At 41.2% G+C, this 15,963-nt stretch overlaps 1 protein-coding gene across 2 annotated transcripts; it reads right to left on the reverse strand.

Moving 5' to 3' along the window:
- Positions 1-1,073: 1,073 nt before the first annotated feature.
- Positions 1,074-15,106, reverse strand: LOC128863303 (uncharacterized). 2 transcript variants are annotated; one of them, XM_054102424.1, is made up of 6 exons: positions 14,877-15,106; positions 14,536-14,813; positions 14,199-14,364; positions 4,741-5,043; positions 4,451-4,667; positions 1,074-1,381 (listed from the first exon to the last, which is right to left on the reverse strand). In XM_054102424.1, exons 1-6 carry the CDS (start codon positions 14,982-14,984, stop codon positions 1,290-1,292), a joined length of 1,164 nt encoding a protein of 387 aa, XP_053958399.1. In that variant the 5' UTR covers positions 14,985-15,106; the 3' UTR covers positions 1,074-1,289. The 2 variants fall into 2 exon arrangements, with proteins under 2 accessions (XP_053958399.1, XP_053958392.1); XM_054102417.1 differs by having other exon boundaries at positions 1,074-1,415; positions 14,877-15,105.
- Between the last annotated feature and the right edge of the window lie 857 nt (positions 15,107-15,963).

Genomic DNA, 15,963 nt, shown 5'->3' on the forward strand with positions numbered 1-15,963 from the left:
CTTTTGGAAATACGCTCATGGAATATAGAGGCCAAGAAGAGAAAAGTTATACAGAATAGAGTTTAAATTTAAATCCAATAATTAATTGGATTTTCTATATTGAAGATATGATTTTTTAAACAAATTTGTATGCTTTCTTAAAATACTCCTCTAACTGAATACGTTTTCGATAAGAAAGAAAGTTTGCCTGTTTGTCGTTTGTTTGTATGCATTCATGTGTGTTGATTTACTGCTATGCAACTTTATTCGCCACTTTATTCGTCCGTGGACGTGGACTTCTTTTTATCAGCTGGTTACCTTATCTACTGCCTATTGCATCGAATTCGTTTAGTTTGACCCTTTGGGGACGGAGCCGCTCGACGGGCGAGGACGAGAGGTATTGGAGTGCGCAGTAAAGAAAATAAATACCTTGAAAGTTACAAAAACTAAGGCTTTATTTAACATAAGAAAAATTTTTCATAAAATCAAAAATAATTATAAACAAACTGCTATCACTGCTAATGTTGAAATGCCTGAGTGGATTTCTTATTGCACGGACTTCACTTCCACCTAACGAAGTAATGCCATCATCTTGCGTCTTATCAGATTTAAAGTAATATTCGTCAGAACTGCCACTATCAATGTATCATCTCTAGATCACTTAACCCTCCTGCGAAGGATAAAATATAAAATATATAAAAAACCTGCTGGTTCCTCTTGCAATGACACTGAGAGACTGAATCGAAGAACTGAAATTCGTTCTGACTCTACCGTCGTCTCACATCGTAAGTTTACATTATAAGGAAGATAAGACTTCATTGCTAATGGCCCTAATGTCTTTGAATGAAAACGTGACTCTTTTACTATACCTATGCGTATCTTATCGCTCAGAACGACAGAAGTCGCGAGCCTTGCGGCTACCAACTAATATGGGCGGCTATATGCCGACACGCGACCGGAACGGTAAGACAGGTTGGGCGGCTATATGACGACACTCGTCCCCAAAGGGTTAAATTTAATGGAGTGGCTAAATTCGGAAGCTCATTTGCCTCTTATTATAAAAAAATGACTGTGTACCAAATATTTAAGCTTCATTTCAGTTTGTCTTCATTCTTCCATGATTTTATTTGGTAAATAAATCCAAATTTTTAACAACCATAGTACTCTTAACAACAACAACAATTAACGTGTAATACAATTTAATACAATAAAATTCATAATAATTCTGGAGCTGGGAGCCGCTTTCTTATAATTTTAATACTCAAAGTAGCCGTTGTATAAAAATCTTGGCAACAGCTCTCTTAGCTCATTCAGCAGCTTTGGATCTCGTAGTTGGTTCTTCTGTGCCTCCTCATTTTCAACCACTTTGGCAATATCGCCTTTTTCATCAGCAAACGTGTACCTAAATACCAAAAAGGATAAAAGTAAAAAGAGTCCTGTGAATAAAAAAAGTTTTTATGAGTAATTCTAAATGGAAAGCTGTTGAAAAATTGTGTGAAAAGAATTAAAGTGTATCATTTGAAACTAAATTTATATTTTCCGTTTCATATATTGCAAATTTTACTTTTTCTTGTGTAAAGGCGTTTTTGCAAGAAATTAAATTGATTTTCCACAGATCGGCAGCGAAACCATTTGTGATAGGGTTTTATGAGATTACTCGAAAGCTTCCAATTAAGAAGAAAATGGGCCCCTAATTACACGTTCAATTATATCACTTAGAATAGACACACCATTACTCGTTACAATGATACTGGTAGCATCGCGAAACTTCATGGAGGTGGTCATCAAACGACTGCAACCTCACGTGAAATGGTTCAAAAAGTGAAGGAGCGACTTGAGCGAAATCCCCGACGAAGTGCGAATCAAATGGCGAAAGAACTGAAAATATCTGACCGTAGCATCCGAGCCGTTTGATACCTAACGAGGTTTCGGACAGGGTGACTTCTTTAACCTGATGTTGGAGAGCATCGTAAGAGCCGCAGAACTTAATCGCTAAGGCACAATATTTTATAAGAGCGTACAATTGTTGGCGAATGCCGATGATATTGACATCATCGGCCTTAACAACCGCGCTGTTAGTTTTGCCTTCTCCAAACTGGATAAAGAGCCAAAGCGAATGGGCTTGGTGGTGAACGAGGACAAAGCGAAGTACCTCCTGTCTTCAAACAAACAGTCGGCGCACTCGCGTATCGGCACCCACGTCACTGTTGACAGTTATAATTTCGAGGTTGTAAAAGACTTCGTTTATTTAGGAACCAGCATTAACACCGATAACAATGTCAACCTTGCCATCCAACGTAGAATATCTCTTGCCAACAAGTGCTACTTTGGACTAAGTAGGCAATAGTCTACAAGACTCTCATCATGCCCGTCCTAACGAATGGCACAGAAGCGTGGACGATGTCAACATCCGAAGAAGCGACGCTTGGAGTGTTTGAAAGAAAGATTCTGCGTAAGATTTTTGGACCTTTGCACGTTGGCAACGGCGAATATCGCAGGCGATGGAACGATGAGCTGTATGAGCTTTACCACGACATAGACATAGCGCAGCAAATAAGCGGCTAGGTTGGCTGGGTCATGTCGTCCGCATGGATACAAACGCCCGGCGCTGAAAGCATTTGATGCGGTACCAGCTGGTGGTAGTAGAGGGAGAGGAAGGCCTCCTTTGCGTTGGATCAGGTGGAGAAGGACTTAGCTTCACTTGGTGAGTCCAACTGGCATCGGTTAGCAGGAGAAAGAAACGACTGGCGCGCTTTGTAATCGCGTAAGCGGTTATCGCGCCAATTAAGAAGAAGCATCCGCCCCACACTGAAAAATTGTTTCAGAAACTCCCAAAACGATAGGGTTCGTTTGACCAACCGTTCATTCGAGAATTTGAGTCATCGATTGGCCACCAGAAGGCAGCACCCGCCACAGGTAATGGTTTGGGCCGCTGTAACCGCAGATGGTCTCCAATCATTTTCATCTTTATCGGGAAAGTATTCTGCAGGTTGCTTTGATGCCGTGAAGACGTTTCAACTGGACTCGGCACCGTCTCACAAAGCTCTAGTGAACAAAGAATGGCTAAAAAACAACGTTCCGAACTTCATAACGTCCACACAATGGTTCTCAAATTCACCAGAAGCGAATCCGATGGATTATTTTCTTTGGGCTATTTTGGAGAGCGAGGTCCGAACTAAAAGATTCACTAGTCTCACGGCGCTGAAGAAAGCCGTTGTTCGCAAGTGGCCCAAAATACCTGCAAGTCACATTCGGGCAGCTTGCGATTCGTTGCTGGACCGTCTCAAGGCCATAGTCAAGAAAAAAGCTAGTCATATCGAGCAAAAGTAAATGGATTCTTAATTTTGTATTATTTTCACACATTTTTTACTCTGAATTGAATAAAAGTAATTTCCCAAACTAAACTTATGTCCTTTTTAATTCGTTACACTTCGAGTGCTGGACGCCGTAGCTCCTAAAATTGTGCGATTGTGTGCGTTCCAACCCAATTTCACACTTTAATACAGATAGTCAATTTCTTGTACTAAAATGACTCAGTTCCTCTCGGGTCACGTATACTTCCGGAAATACCTATACCGCATGGCTAAGAAAAGTGACCCAAGGTGCATATGCCGCGAAGCACCGAGCGATGACGCCGAACACATGTTTTTTAATTGCGACAGATGGCTCGTGGAAAGAGATGCACTAAGGGAGCAGATTGGGGACAAGGAGATCGGCAGATGGCTTGAACTGGAATGCGGTTAAAAGATCCGTTGAAGGCGTATTACGGAGCAAAAAGATAGAATTCGACGCAGTACAACAAAGCGTATCCTCACGGACAGAGACATAAGAAGACGAGCCAATAGCACGAAGCTGGCTACAAGCATGGTGCAACCAGACGTGGGTAAATAGAATTGGTCCATTTCATGGACGTCGTTCTGAGCCCTCCCGAAGTAATGCAGAAAGTAGTTCCGGGAAGGGAGTCTTCTCAAAAGACACACACGACTCAGTAGACGACGGTTGCTGTAAGTCCGGGGGCATTTAGAACCTTACCTCACCCACCAAAAAAAAAAAAATCTTCTTCGCGTATTTGACCAAATAATTTAAGCACTATTTGGCGCTCAAATATTCTTAGGCATTCCTCGTCTGCAAGATTCATGTGTGTGAATGAGCAATTAATAAATAGCGCGTTTCCACCTACGTGAGAGAGGAATCTTGGTTTCAGGAGATTTACTTGTATGTATGTTAGCGTAGTATGCACGATTCGCTGCCATCACCCTCTTTGACGCCATTGTGCGTCGAGATGCTTTTTACAAACGTGATGTTACGCTGCCTCTGAACGGCAGATGGATTTTTATGAGGAGCTTTTCTGCCGAGGGGCGACCGCTATTAGAAAACACTATGTTTACTGCATAATAATATTATCATAAATAAAAAAAAATAAGTTATCTCTTTTACGATGCTCCCACTGTTAAGTTGATTTCCCACTTACCCCAATATCTGCGCTTCTGCAGTTCTTGTCGAAATTCCACATTGGTCGGAATTCGTCCCTTGTACTCTGTTTTGCGTAGAGTTTCCTGAAAATTCGTTATGTAATAATACAATAATTCGTCAAATTTCTCTCGTCGCATTTCGGGACTGAACATCATGATGAAGGCATAGTGTAGATCAATAGCTGGCGAACCAAATATGCTAATCTGATAGTCGAGCTGGAGTGAGGTGTGGAGTGGAGTGGATAAAAATGTTGTTTGATTAGAAAAATTGTAATTTATCAACGCTTACCAGCATGAGATCTTTCAGTTTGCCATCCACATTTTGCACCATTATATTTTTTGCATGAAAATCGCCATGATTTAGTACACAAATACCATCAAGTCTACCATCTCGGTTCTCATTAAACATATCAATGCTACTGGATAGAAATATATGTTCGACGGACTCAATGAGTGGTACGAATTTGCGAAGATCGCCATGTTCGCTTAAGACCTCTTTCATCAATTTGGTGGCATTCTTGATAAAGGTAAAGCTTTCTTGATCCACAGTATTAATGGAACCCTTGTCTATGCCAGCAAAGATGTTCTCTTTCTAGAAGGTAAAAGTAGCAGTTAGTTGTTTGAGTTTTATTTGTTTATATGCTTTGATAAAAAATTATTAAAATTAAAAAAAAATTGCCAAAATTTCCCAATAAGTCGCTTTGCTATTGGCTGTACAACTAATTAATTTCGTTTTTTTTTTGTTCAATTATTAATAAAACCATTTATTTAAGTATAGAAGTGAAAAAATATTTAATTCAAAATATTGTCCGTCGGAAGCGGCAACTTTTTCCTATCTTTCAAGCAATTATGGATTCCATACCCAAAAAACTTCTCATCTTTTGCGCCGAAAACGTCATCCAGCCATTTTTTAATACCTTCAACATTGGTGAACCGTATTCCAGAAAGGTGATTCTGCATCGACCGAAAACAAGTGGAAGAAGAAGCTATAAGGCGGGTGAGGTAAAATTTCCCATCCGGCATTTTCCAAATAATTTTTGACCGGTACTGCAACATGTGGCCGAGCATTGTCATGATGGAAAATCAATTTCTCGTGTCTGGCCGCCCATTCCGGCCGTTTTTCGGCTATTGCTTGCTTCAAACGTATCAATTGTTGCCTGTATAGCTCTCCCGTAATCGTCTGGCCGGATTTTAACAGCTCACAGTACAGCACACCCTTCTGATTCAGCAAATACAGAGTATTACCTTCAAACCATGAATATTCGGCTTTGGTGTCGATTTGGCTGCTTGGCCTGGCTTCACATGTGATCTTTTACGCTTTGGGTTGTCGTATGAATCCACTTTTCATCGCCAGTGACAATACGATGCAAAAACGATTTCTTTTTGTGGCGATTAAGTAGCATTTCAAACATGCAAAATCGTCTCTCGGCTTCAATCCGTGTGGCACCCAATTTCCTTGTTTGCGAATGTATGCGGCTGCTTTTAAACGCTTAGAAATGGCTTGTTGAGTGACTTCCAATGTTTTTCCAAGTTCTACTTGAGTTTGGATCTTGGATCTTGGTCAAGTAATGCCTCCAATTCTTCGTCTTCAAACTTTTTTGATGGACCTGATCGCTCTTTGTCTTCTGCGCCAAAATCACCACTTTTAAATCGTGCAACCCACTGCTGACCTACTCTAACCTCTGGAGCATATTCAGGATAAGCTTCTGAGAGTAAACGATGCGCTTCTGTTGGACTTTTCTTTAAATTGAAGAATAAAAGCAAACCTCACAGCAAATGCTGTTTTGTTGGAACGTAATTTGACATTTTGACTGTAATAAAAAAAATGTGTGTGTTTACTAATATTCACTGTGTCATATCAAATTTACTTGATTTTTTGGCGTGCTTTAACATAGAATAGATGTCACTGTCAAAATATTGTCTACATAAATAGATATCAGGTTAGTAAGAAATACGAAATTAATTAGTTGTACAGTCTAAGCGAAGACTTTTTCAACTCTCTAAGCTCAACAGCGGGAAAGTTCTTAACAGAGCTGATTACAGTGAATTCTCTCCCTTAGTACATTGGCTCTCCACCGTTTTTGGCTTCTATATGAAATCAAATTGACTAATAGCCGACGGCAAACGAAATTTTATTCAATTTACATTTTATTATTGGGAATAATGTACGCATTTCTAGATAATATAGAACTTTGCAACTCCAAATAAATAAAAGAAAAATTTAAAAAACCCTATGTGCATATGAGGGGCAACTGATCAAAGGACCAATTACATCGTAAATCCGTATGGTGTTACACACATACATATGTATGTACTGAAGCAACCATGATGTATCGCCTTATCATATCTACAGTGACGCATAGCTTATTTGATGCAGCCAAAAAAAATATTAAAATATCAAATAAATTTTATAGTATTTCCATTACAGAAAAAAATCTTATATTTTTTATTATTAAATAACATGTTTTATTTAATAGCAAAAAATAGCAAAAAATTCAAAAGTTATGAACACATTAATATTTCGATTTCATGATTATGACTAATACTAAGTGTGGTATCCCTTTTGATTCAGAACAGCTTTTAATCGGAAATTCATAGATTCTACAAGTTTTGCTATATAATCGGAACTAATTTTATCCCATTCTTCCTGTAGTGCCTTTTTCAGATCAAAAGCATTAGAATTATTGTGGTTTCTTATTTTATTTTCCAGCACTGACCACAAATTCTCAATAACGTTGAGAAGTGCAGGTGTCTGTACTACATGTGGGCAGTCTTGGTAGAACCTAAACGAATCCCTAATGCCCATTTTATTCGCACTTTGTACTAAATTATCTTTAAGCAGACCCAGATCTCTTTATTCATGCTTTCTTCGATAAATGTTAAATTTCTGACGCCTGTATAGGTCATGCAACCCCATACCATCACACTACTCCCGCCGTGTTTAACTGTAGAGCGCAAATTACATGGTTGAAGCGCGGTGTTTGGTTTTCTCCAAACGCAGGACTTCCCAACAGACCTGAAAAGTTAAAGTCCTTCCAGAACGAAATGTCTTTGTTCAAATGTTGTCTGCAAAACTCTATTCTTTGGTTTCTATTACGAGCATTAATCAACGGCTTATTTCAGGCAGTCCTTCCATGAAAATTTTCTTCGCGCAAAACTCTACGAACAGTTTCAGGGTTACAGATCTTGCCGAAGTATTTTTCGACTTCGTTCGTTAATTTTGGAACACCTAAATCGGGGTTTTCTTTAACTTTGCGGAGAAACTACCTCTAATCTGCATCATTAAATCAATTTTATTTGGCGCAGATCTGCCCTTATCTTTTGTCCTGTTTTCGTGGCAAAACCTTTCTATAACGTTCTGGACAGTTGAGGAACTAATAGCAACAATTTCTGCAATTTTTCGTTGGCTTTTGCCCTCTTTAAAATGACGTATAATGTCTCCCCTTTTCTCAATTGAGGTCTGTTTTCAATTTAAAAAAAAATTACATTTTTTCAACTTTTCTTTACAAACATTTTTTGAGAATGACTTAAGACGCTAAACTAAACAGAAAAAAATACATTTCACCGTTATTGCATTCTCAGAGAAAATATAAAATACACTGCATCATTTAAGCTGTGACCATATTTTGATGAGAAAACTATTTGTTTCTATATTTTTTCAGCAAGCTTTGTTTATGTTATTGTTCTCTCTGCAGTGGTAAACAGTACATATGTACATATCTCATTACAAGTCGTATACATTTTATTAATTAAGTTTAATAAACATCGAGTCATTTTCTTTTTTCTAAAAAAGTATTGTCTGAATCAGATAAGCTGTGAGTCACTGTACATGCAATAATTAGGGAGTAAATACCCGAATGATCGAATTCCTGCCTAACAGCACAACAAAAACAAATTCATTCATAAGTTCGAGCTCGTATTTCTAGGATCAAGGTACTTTCATTCATAAAACGATGCCAATTTTTCTCAACGATGACCAAATTCTATATCTAAGATTGGATAAATTACTGACGACCATTCGAAAATATTGCCGTGCTTGAACTGCAAGCGAAAGCGCGGAACGAACGACAAAGAGCACAATCGGCCCCGCGTTCGGCATCGTTCGACATCTGGCGCTCTCCTACTTGAGTGAGCATACATAAATATGTATTTTTTTTTTTTTTTGTTTTGTTAACGAAGGGGGAATCTTTCATAGATACCGTTAACTTAGACGGCATGCACGATTCATACTGCTCGCTAAAGGTACACCTCATTCGGGACCACGCACAGTCAGTAATTTTCATACTGTCTGGACTTGCAAAACAGTACACCTACGTACTAAACCCTTGAACTCCGTCTCCTCCACCACTCTCCCTGCGGGACTGCTTCAACGTATTACTTCGCAGGGCTGGTTAGCTATATAGCTTCGTCAATGTCTATCGGTTAATGCGTCTCATTTGCTCAATGTATCTGAGTTCCTTTTGAACTCTAGTAGCGTATGCAGTTATCTCCTCCCACTTTTCTTCCGATTGCAACATGAACTCGACTACGTCAGTTGCATTTGGAATATTCTTCCTGTTCTAAAGCGTGGGCAGTGGAAACTGGCATGTTCCACGTCTTCTTCTACTTTGATGCACACAGGGCAGAAGGGGCTGTCATCGTGCCCGAACCTATGCAGATATTTCCTAAAGCCTCCATGTCCAGAAAGGAACTGTGTCACATGGTAGATTGTATCTCCGAAACTCCGATTTAGCCATGGTCGCAAATCGGGAATCAGTTTATAGGTCCATCGCCCTTTACTGGAGGTATTCCATCGGTCTTGCCACCTTGCTAGTGACACAAGCCGCTCTTCTTCTCTCACCGTTTTTTTATTTATTTCGGCATCCGCTGCACACCTGTCATAGACTCGCTTCATTTCACTGGCGAGAATGTCCGCTGGTATCATACCAGCTATGACAAACGCCGCGTCATCCGATATTGTTCTGTAGCCGCAACATGCCCTTAGGGCACTTAGCCTATATACAGACAATAGCTTCCTTTTGTTATCCTTCAGTTCCGCCGCATTTGCCCAAACTGGGGCTGCATACAGGAGGACTGAAGTGGCCACATTTGCAAGCAAGTTCCTTCTAGTTGACTTAGGACCCCCTATGTTAGGTAGGATCCTTGAGAGTGCCGCTTGTATGCTAGCAGTTTTCTCTACCGCATAGTCAATATGGGCCTTAAAATTTAACCTACAATCTATCATAACTCCTAGGTATTTCAGAGCCGGTTGTGAGTGAACAATTTGCTCTCCCACTTTGATTCTCATCTGCTCGACTTTTTTCCGACTTGTTATCAGAACCGTCTCCGTTTTTTGCTCTGCCAATTTGAGTCCCGCCTGTTCGAGCCAATCTTTCACTTGTTTTATGTGCTTAGCCACCGTCACTATCGCTATATCATCCGCAAAGCCTATTATTCTTACCTCTCTGGATACCGGTAAGCGAAGGACTTTATCGTACATGATATTCCAGAGTACGGGACCTAGGACCGATCCCTGCGGCACGCCAGCAGTAACTTTGTACGTTTTTGTTCCAGCACTGCTCTCATACATCAGTTGTCTATCAGAGAAGTAACTCCTTAGTATCCTGAGAAGATACGGCGGAATGTCAATTTCGTACAGGCTATTCAGAATGTGCGACCAGCTTGCCGAGTTAAAGGCGTTTTTGACATCTAATGTGGTTACAGCACAGTATTCCTTGGTGCCCCAACGCCACCGCTTTCCTTCTATAGCCTTAATAGCCGCTTTGACAACCGTAGTAACTGCGTCAATCGTCGAACGGTTTTTCCGGAAGCCAAACTGCATTGTACTCAATGCTCCCTTCTCCTCTAGTATAGGCAATAGTCTATTGCAAATAATACGTTCGAGTATTTTGCCCGTTGTGTCCAGTAAGCAAATCGGCCGGTACGAGGACGGATCATCGGCTGTTCCTTTTCCTTTTGGAATCAACACAAGTCGTTGCAATTTCCACTGTGTAGGGAAAACACCTTCGTCTAGGCATTTTTGTAGTACCGCAACAAATATTTCGGGACGCAAGCGGATAACCGCCTTAAGGGCTACATTTGGTATGCCATCCGGCCCCGGTGCTTTTTGGTCGCCGATTTTCTTGCACGCTTCCATTATCTCTATTGCGGATACGAATGGAATCTGTTGGGTGTTTACGGTATCAGCAGATTCTAATCTATCTATACTCGGTCCCTGGGGAAATAGCGTCACTACAATTCGATTAAGAATAACTGGGCATACCACTGATGGAGCTCGTTGTCCCGCCAGTTTCTTTAGCGCCATTTTGTATGCAGTAATCCATGGGTTTATGTCCGCATCGTTGCACAGTTGTTTAAAGCTCTCGACTTTACTTTTTTTAATCGCTTCTTGTAGTGCTTTCCTTGCCTTTCGAAAGTGCGCTAGCACCGTTTCATAGCAAGCTCTGCCCCTGGACCTTTGCATTTTACGCCGCGCTTGCAGGCAGGTCCGTCTCAGTTGCGCTATCTCTTCAGTCCACCAATAGCAGGGCGCTCCTTGTCGATTTGTCCTTCTTATTGGCATTGCCGCATCGCAAGCTTTAGACAAAATGCTCTTTAGTTGTCGAGCTTGCTCACTTGCTGTACCTCGCTCTAAACTTTGGTCGTTTAGGGCGTACCCAAAGGTCTCGGTGTCCATCTTCCTGTCATTCCACCTTGGTCCTACTGGCTTAGTTGTGCGTAATCTTTTATTCTTTGCCAGTTCGAATATAATTGCTTGGTGGTCGCTGTGAGTGAATTCCTCACTTACTCGCCACTTGATTTTCTGCAAAAATGAGCTGCTGACAAGTGTTAGGTCAATAATAGATCCCGTACTGGCCTTGCGATATGTAAGCGCGCGTCCATTATTTGCGATACTAATGTCTACTTTAGCAATGGCTTCTAGCAGGCTACGTCCTCTGGCGTTGGTAAGTCTACTGCCCCACTCGGTAGCCCATTCGTTGAAATCACCGCCAATTACTACTGGCCACCTAACTTCGACGTCCCGCATGAGGTCGTCCAGAAACTTTTCGAAGCGCTCTCGCGTCCATCTAGGCGGGGCATAGGAGCTATACATATAAATGTTGTCCACTTTAGCTCTTACGAAGCCCTCCACTTGATCATAAATCTCTTGGAGAGGGTGTTTGCGCGTCCAAATGACAGTTTCCATGTCTTTGCTGCAACACCATCTAGCGTCCTTTTTAACCCTAAAGGGGTCGCATATTAGAACTACCTCTGCTCTCTGTTCTATTGCCATCTGAGTAAGCAGGTCTTGCGCTGCTTCGCAGTGGTTTAAGTTAATCTGGATAACTCTCATCTCCTTTGGTCGCTCAGAGCTCTCTTGAAAACTGGGCATCTACCGCTGCCCGCTATATGCTTAAAATTGGACTCCCCCCTGGCTTTGCAGAGCATGCATTCTGGGTCCTTGCTGCATTCTTTTGCGATGTGGCCTTCCTCGCCACACTTTCTACACTGTTTCGAACGATCTGCTTTGCTTTTGCAGTCTCGCCGAATGTGTCCAAACTCCAAGCATTTAAAGCATCTAGTTAGTATTAGGCGTTCACGGATCCGACAGTTTACCCAGCCCACTTTGACTCGTCCAGCAGTGAGAATTTTATTCGCCTCTGCTTCTGTCAGGCTTAGGATTGCGGTCTGTGTGCCATTGAACGCTTTTCGCATATTTACTACCTCTACGGTAGATGCCCCAATGTCGAATTGCTCGCATATTGCGCTTATGATGTCTTCCTTGGTAGTGATCTCGTCGATGTCCTTACACTCGAGAACCTTTTTTTGTGTTAGGCTCCGTACCGCCCCTCGTTCTCCAAGTGTATTGCCTATTATTGAGGTGAACTCCTTGGTTTGTTTGCCCGCTTTTGATAGCTGGATGAGTATTTCACCCTTTTGCGTTCGCCTTATTTTTGAGACCATTTTACCAAGTTCTCCGAGTTTGGGGTCGGATTTTACTGTCTTCAGTATTTCCGCGTAGGAAGTTTCGCCCTTCGCTTCTATCACTATCGCGTCAGGTCTAACTTTCCTAGGTCTTGCATCCTTTGGCTTGGTCTTCTTAGCCACCGTTGTCCACTCGGTTGCATCCACTGTTTTAGTTTCCCTCCGTGTGGCGGAGGTAGGTGGTGTTCCAGTAACTTGCTGTACGCCAGTTCTGTTTTTCTCCAAATTGGTCCGCTTAGGTTTTGGAGTCAAAACCGCACCATCCAGTTCCCTTTTGGGGTCTGGGTTGTGTCTTAGCCATGGGGATGTTTGCGAACCGCTGCTTTTCCTAATGACCTCCTTGGCTTTTTGGTCTCCCTGCTCGATGGCTGCCAGCTCGTATAGTGCCTTTATACTCTCTATGGCATCTCGCATAGGCTGGTGTATAGAACGCCTTTTACCCTCCTCCAGCATTTCAACTAGGCTACGTATTTTCTCGTCTAGCCCGCAAAATGCCGTTCGCTTACTATCCGCGCTGTTCACGATCTTATCTTTCGTCACCTCAGTCCCGTTTTCGCGCGATGCAGCAGCAAGAACAGGAGATCTGAGGGTTTTTGATGTCCTCCGGAATGCATTGACTTCCGCCAATCCGACCTCATTATCTCTACTGCCGTTATTGTTGCCGCTTTTTTTGTCTGGTTCGTTGCCACTTAGTAATGTTGTTGTTTTTGTTGTTGTTTTGCTTGTCTCCATTTTAAAGGGTCCCCACTCAGGTCCGTTATCTCTAATCGTAGTGTAGTTGCCTTATAACCCCATGGTTGTCTATACTATGTAGGGAGGCCATGCGAGGGTTGACACACGTCTTTATGGGTACATGTGTTCAGAGCCGGGTCAGCACTAACCAGGAACAAATTCAACTGGACCTACACGGCCAAGTGAATGGTGACGCTTAGAGAGCGTTACCTGAGGCCTGCCAAGGTTTTAACGGGACGGGGGCTACCGTGACATTAACCCAGGAGCCATTTCGGCAAGGTATCACCCTTGCCTACTAAAGTCCTAGAATAACACAGTAACCAGCCCATGTCGAACTAAATTCCTTTCCATTCCAGTTTGCCATAATTAAGATCTTACTGGTCTCGATCTTAATGGGGTCCCCCCCGCCGTTACCATACCTGTTGCCCTCAGTCTATTATAGTTGAGTTAATGCTCATAACTAACAGACTGGGGTGTGGATTTTAGTCGCCTCTTACGACAGGCACCCATTACCGGGGGAAAATTCTAACCCCTTAACCCGCATATGTTTATGCGCATTTGTATATAAATTCACATACTTGTATTTGCATATGCCTTCTTCCTGTGTGCATGGTAATGAACCATTTCTCTGTTGAGAATAGGACGATGATAGGAAAAGTAGGAAATGAAAGGGGGTGTTTCGAGTGTAATGTGTCTTGAAAAAGTCAAATCGTTGATGTTGCCTCTTAGTGTTGTTGACTTATTAACGTCTGATGCACAATCGAAATTGAACATATCTTTCATGAATTTGATAAATGTTTCGTCATTTTTCACGTTTGTGTAAATGTAACTTGACCTATTCCATTGCGATTCCATTTACCTCCTCCTCTACATCCATACAAAATATTTATCAAACAAATAAAATCCAAATTTTGTTTTGAAAAATGCAACCATTCAGTATTTTCTTATGACGTTGTCACGTTAAGCTATCGCCATTAAACCGATTTTACAGACAACCTATTTTTTTTCATTGAACATTTTAAAATATGCTTCAACTGACGCTTCGCTCACCTCTTGACTCAACTTGTAGCTGATCGCGTGCAACTTTGCCAACTTCAGCAACGCTATTTTTATTTCGTCCGAATTTATATGGCGATAACCAAGTGTGGTGTAACCTTGCTGTGTCAAATCTTCGAAAACCACAAATGAGGGGGAGGAGTCGCTGCAGTGGATAAGCCTTAAAGAAGTAGAAAAGAGAAATTAATACTTTTCAGTTGGAAAGAATTTTGCACAGGTATGCCATGAGTTTCACAATATCCAACAATCAGTAAAGATATTAGAAAACACACGTTTCAATAGTGATTTGTTTTCATTTTCCACCAAACACTTCGCACCACTCGAAACTCACTTTGGTCCCAAAACTGTATCGTCGCCATATTGCCTCAGCACTCCCTCAATTAAGGGTAGCACTTCCGTATACATACGAATTTCCGTTTGAAATAAATGCAAATCACCAACTAAATCCTTCTTTTGGCCCTCTACGAATGGCTCAGTTTTTATAATGTACGAATTTACTTTCTCCTGCGCTGGCTGTGTCCCCACAGTGTAACTGACTTTGGCGCGAAAGAGAACACTCGCATAGTGGTCGTTTTTCAATGTACCCGGCGTGAGTACCAGATCTGTTACCTGATGATGAAATGATGAAAATATTAAATGTCTCATGAAGTTGAGAAAAAAAAAATGCTTCACCTTCGTACTTTTATTTTCCACATTTTTAAGCACTTTTTCAAAAAAATCCTTATTTAACCAATCTGACGCGTTCAGCTCATCCTCATTGTACATATCGTTGTTCACCATTTTGATCACAAGCCTTTGCTATTTTTTTCTTCACTATTTATTATTATAAAACGCAAAATATATCACTTGTCACTCACTAGTCGAGTACTTTACAGCTTAGGTTTAGTTGACATAAAGAAACTATGAATCGTTAGACAGCCAGTTTTATAGCCTGTGTTACACTTGAAATGCTGAGTGTTTGTAATTTTGAAGCGCATCTATTGTTGTTTAAGTTCCTTAACACATCTATATTGTGTTAATTGAATAAGGCTATTATAGATAGTTCCAAGTTCGGGAGTAGTTGCACCCCTTATACCCAGTGCATGTTCTCATTCAAATGTCATACATTTAAGCCTGATACAGGTAAGCAACTGACAGATGAACCAAACTGGAAAATAATATATGGTCAAGTTTTGTTGGAATATTTTACAAGAGTTACGCGTTCCAGAGCAGGAAAGCCATAGAGAGACTGCCCGCAAGCAGATGACTGCACATCTATTGGGTACCCGAACATAAAAGCATTGCAGGAAACGAAATTGTAGATGAGATGGCCAAAAGCGCTGTTTACATATCTTTTGAGTAATAAAATGACGTGAAACCTTTAATTGCGATATATCAAGAAAATACTGATAGACAGGAGGTGTAACAATCGAGCCACTTGCAAAACCGCGAAAATTTTGAATGCGTAAAATGCAGATAAATACGCCAGATTCGTACTTGCCCTGTCTCGAAAGGATAGAAGAACTATCGAAGGTATACGGATAGCCCACAATTGCCTAGCGGGACATGCATACAGATAGGAATCGCAAACAACATTAACTGCAGATTTTGCACTAAACTCGAAGAGAGGGAAATGCTAGAACACCTTTTACGTTCTTAGAAAAACTTTTTCTTCATTTTGGTGTTTCACCGAGATTCGAACCTATGTCCTCTGTGAATTCCGAATGATAGTCACGCACCAACCCATTCGGCTACGGCGGCCGCGATAACAATAAATATG

The sequence above is a fragment of the Anastrepha ludens genome, chromosome 2 (genome assembly GCF_028408465.1).
Source record: "Anastrepha ludens isolate Willacy chromosome 2, idAnaLude1.1, whole genome shotgun sequence".
In the NCBI taxonomy this organism is placed as follows: Eukaryota; Metazoa; Arthropoda; class Insecta; order Diptera; family Tephritidae; genus Anastrepha; species Anastrepha ludens.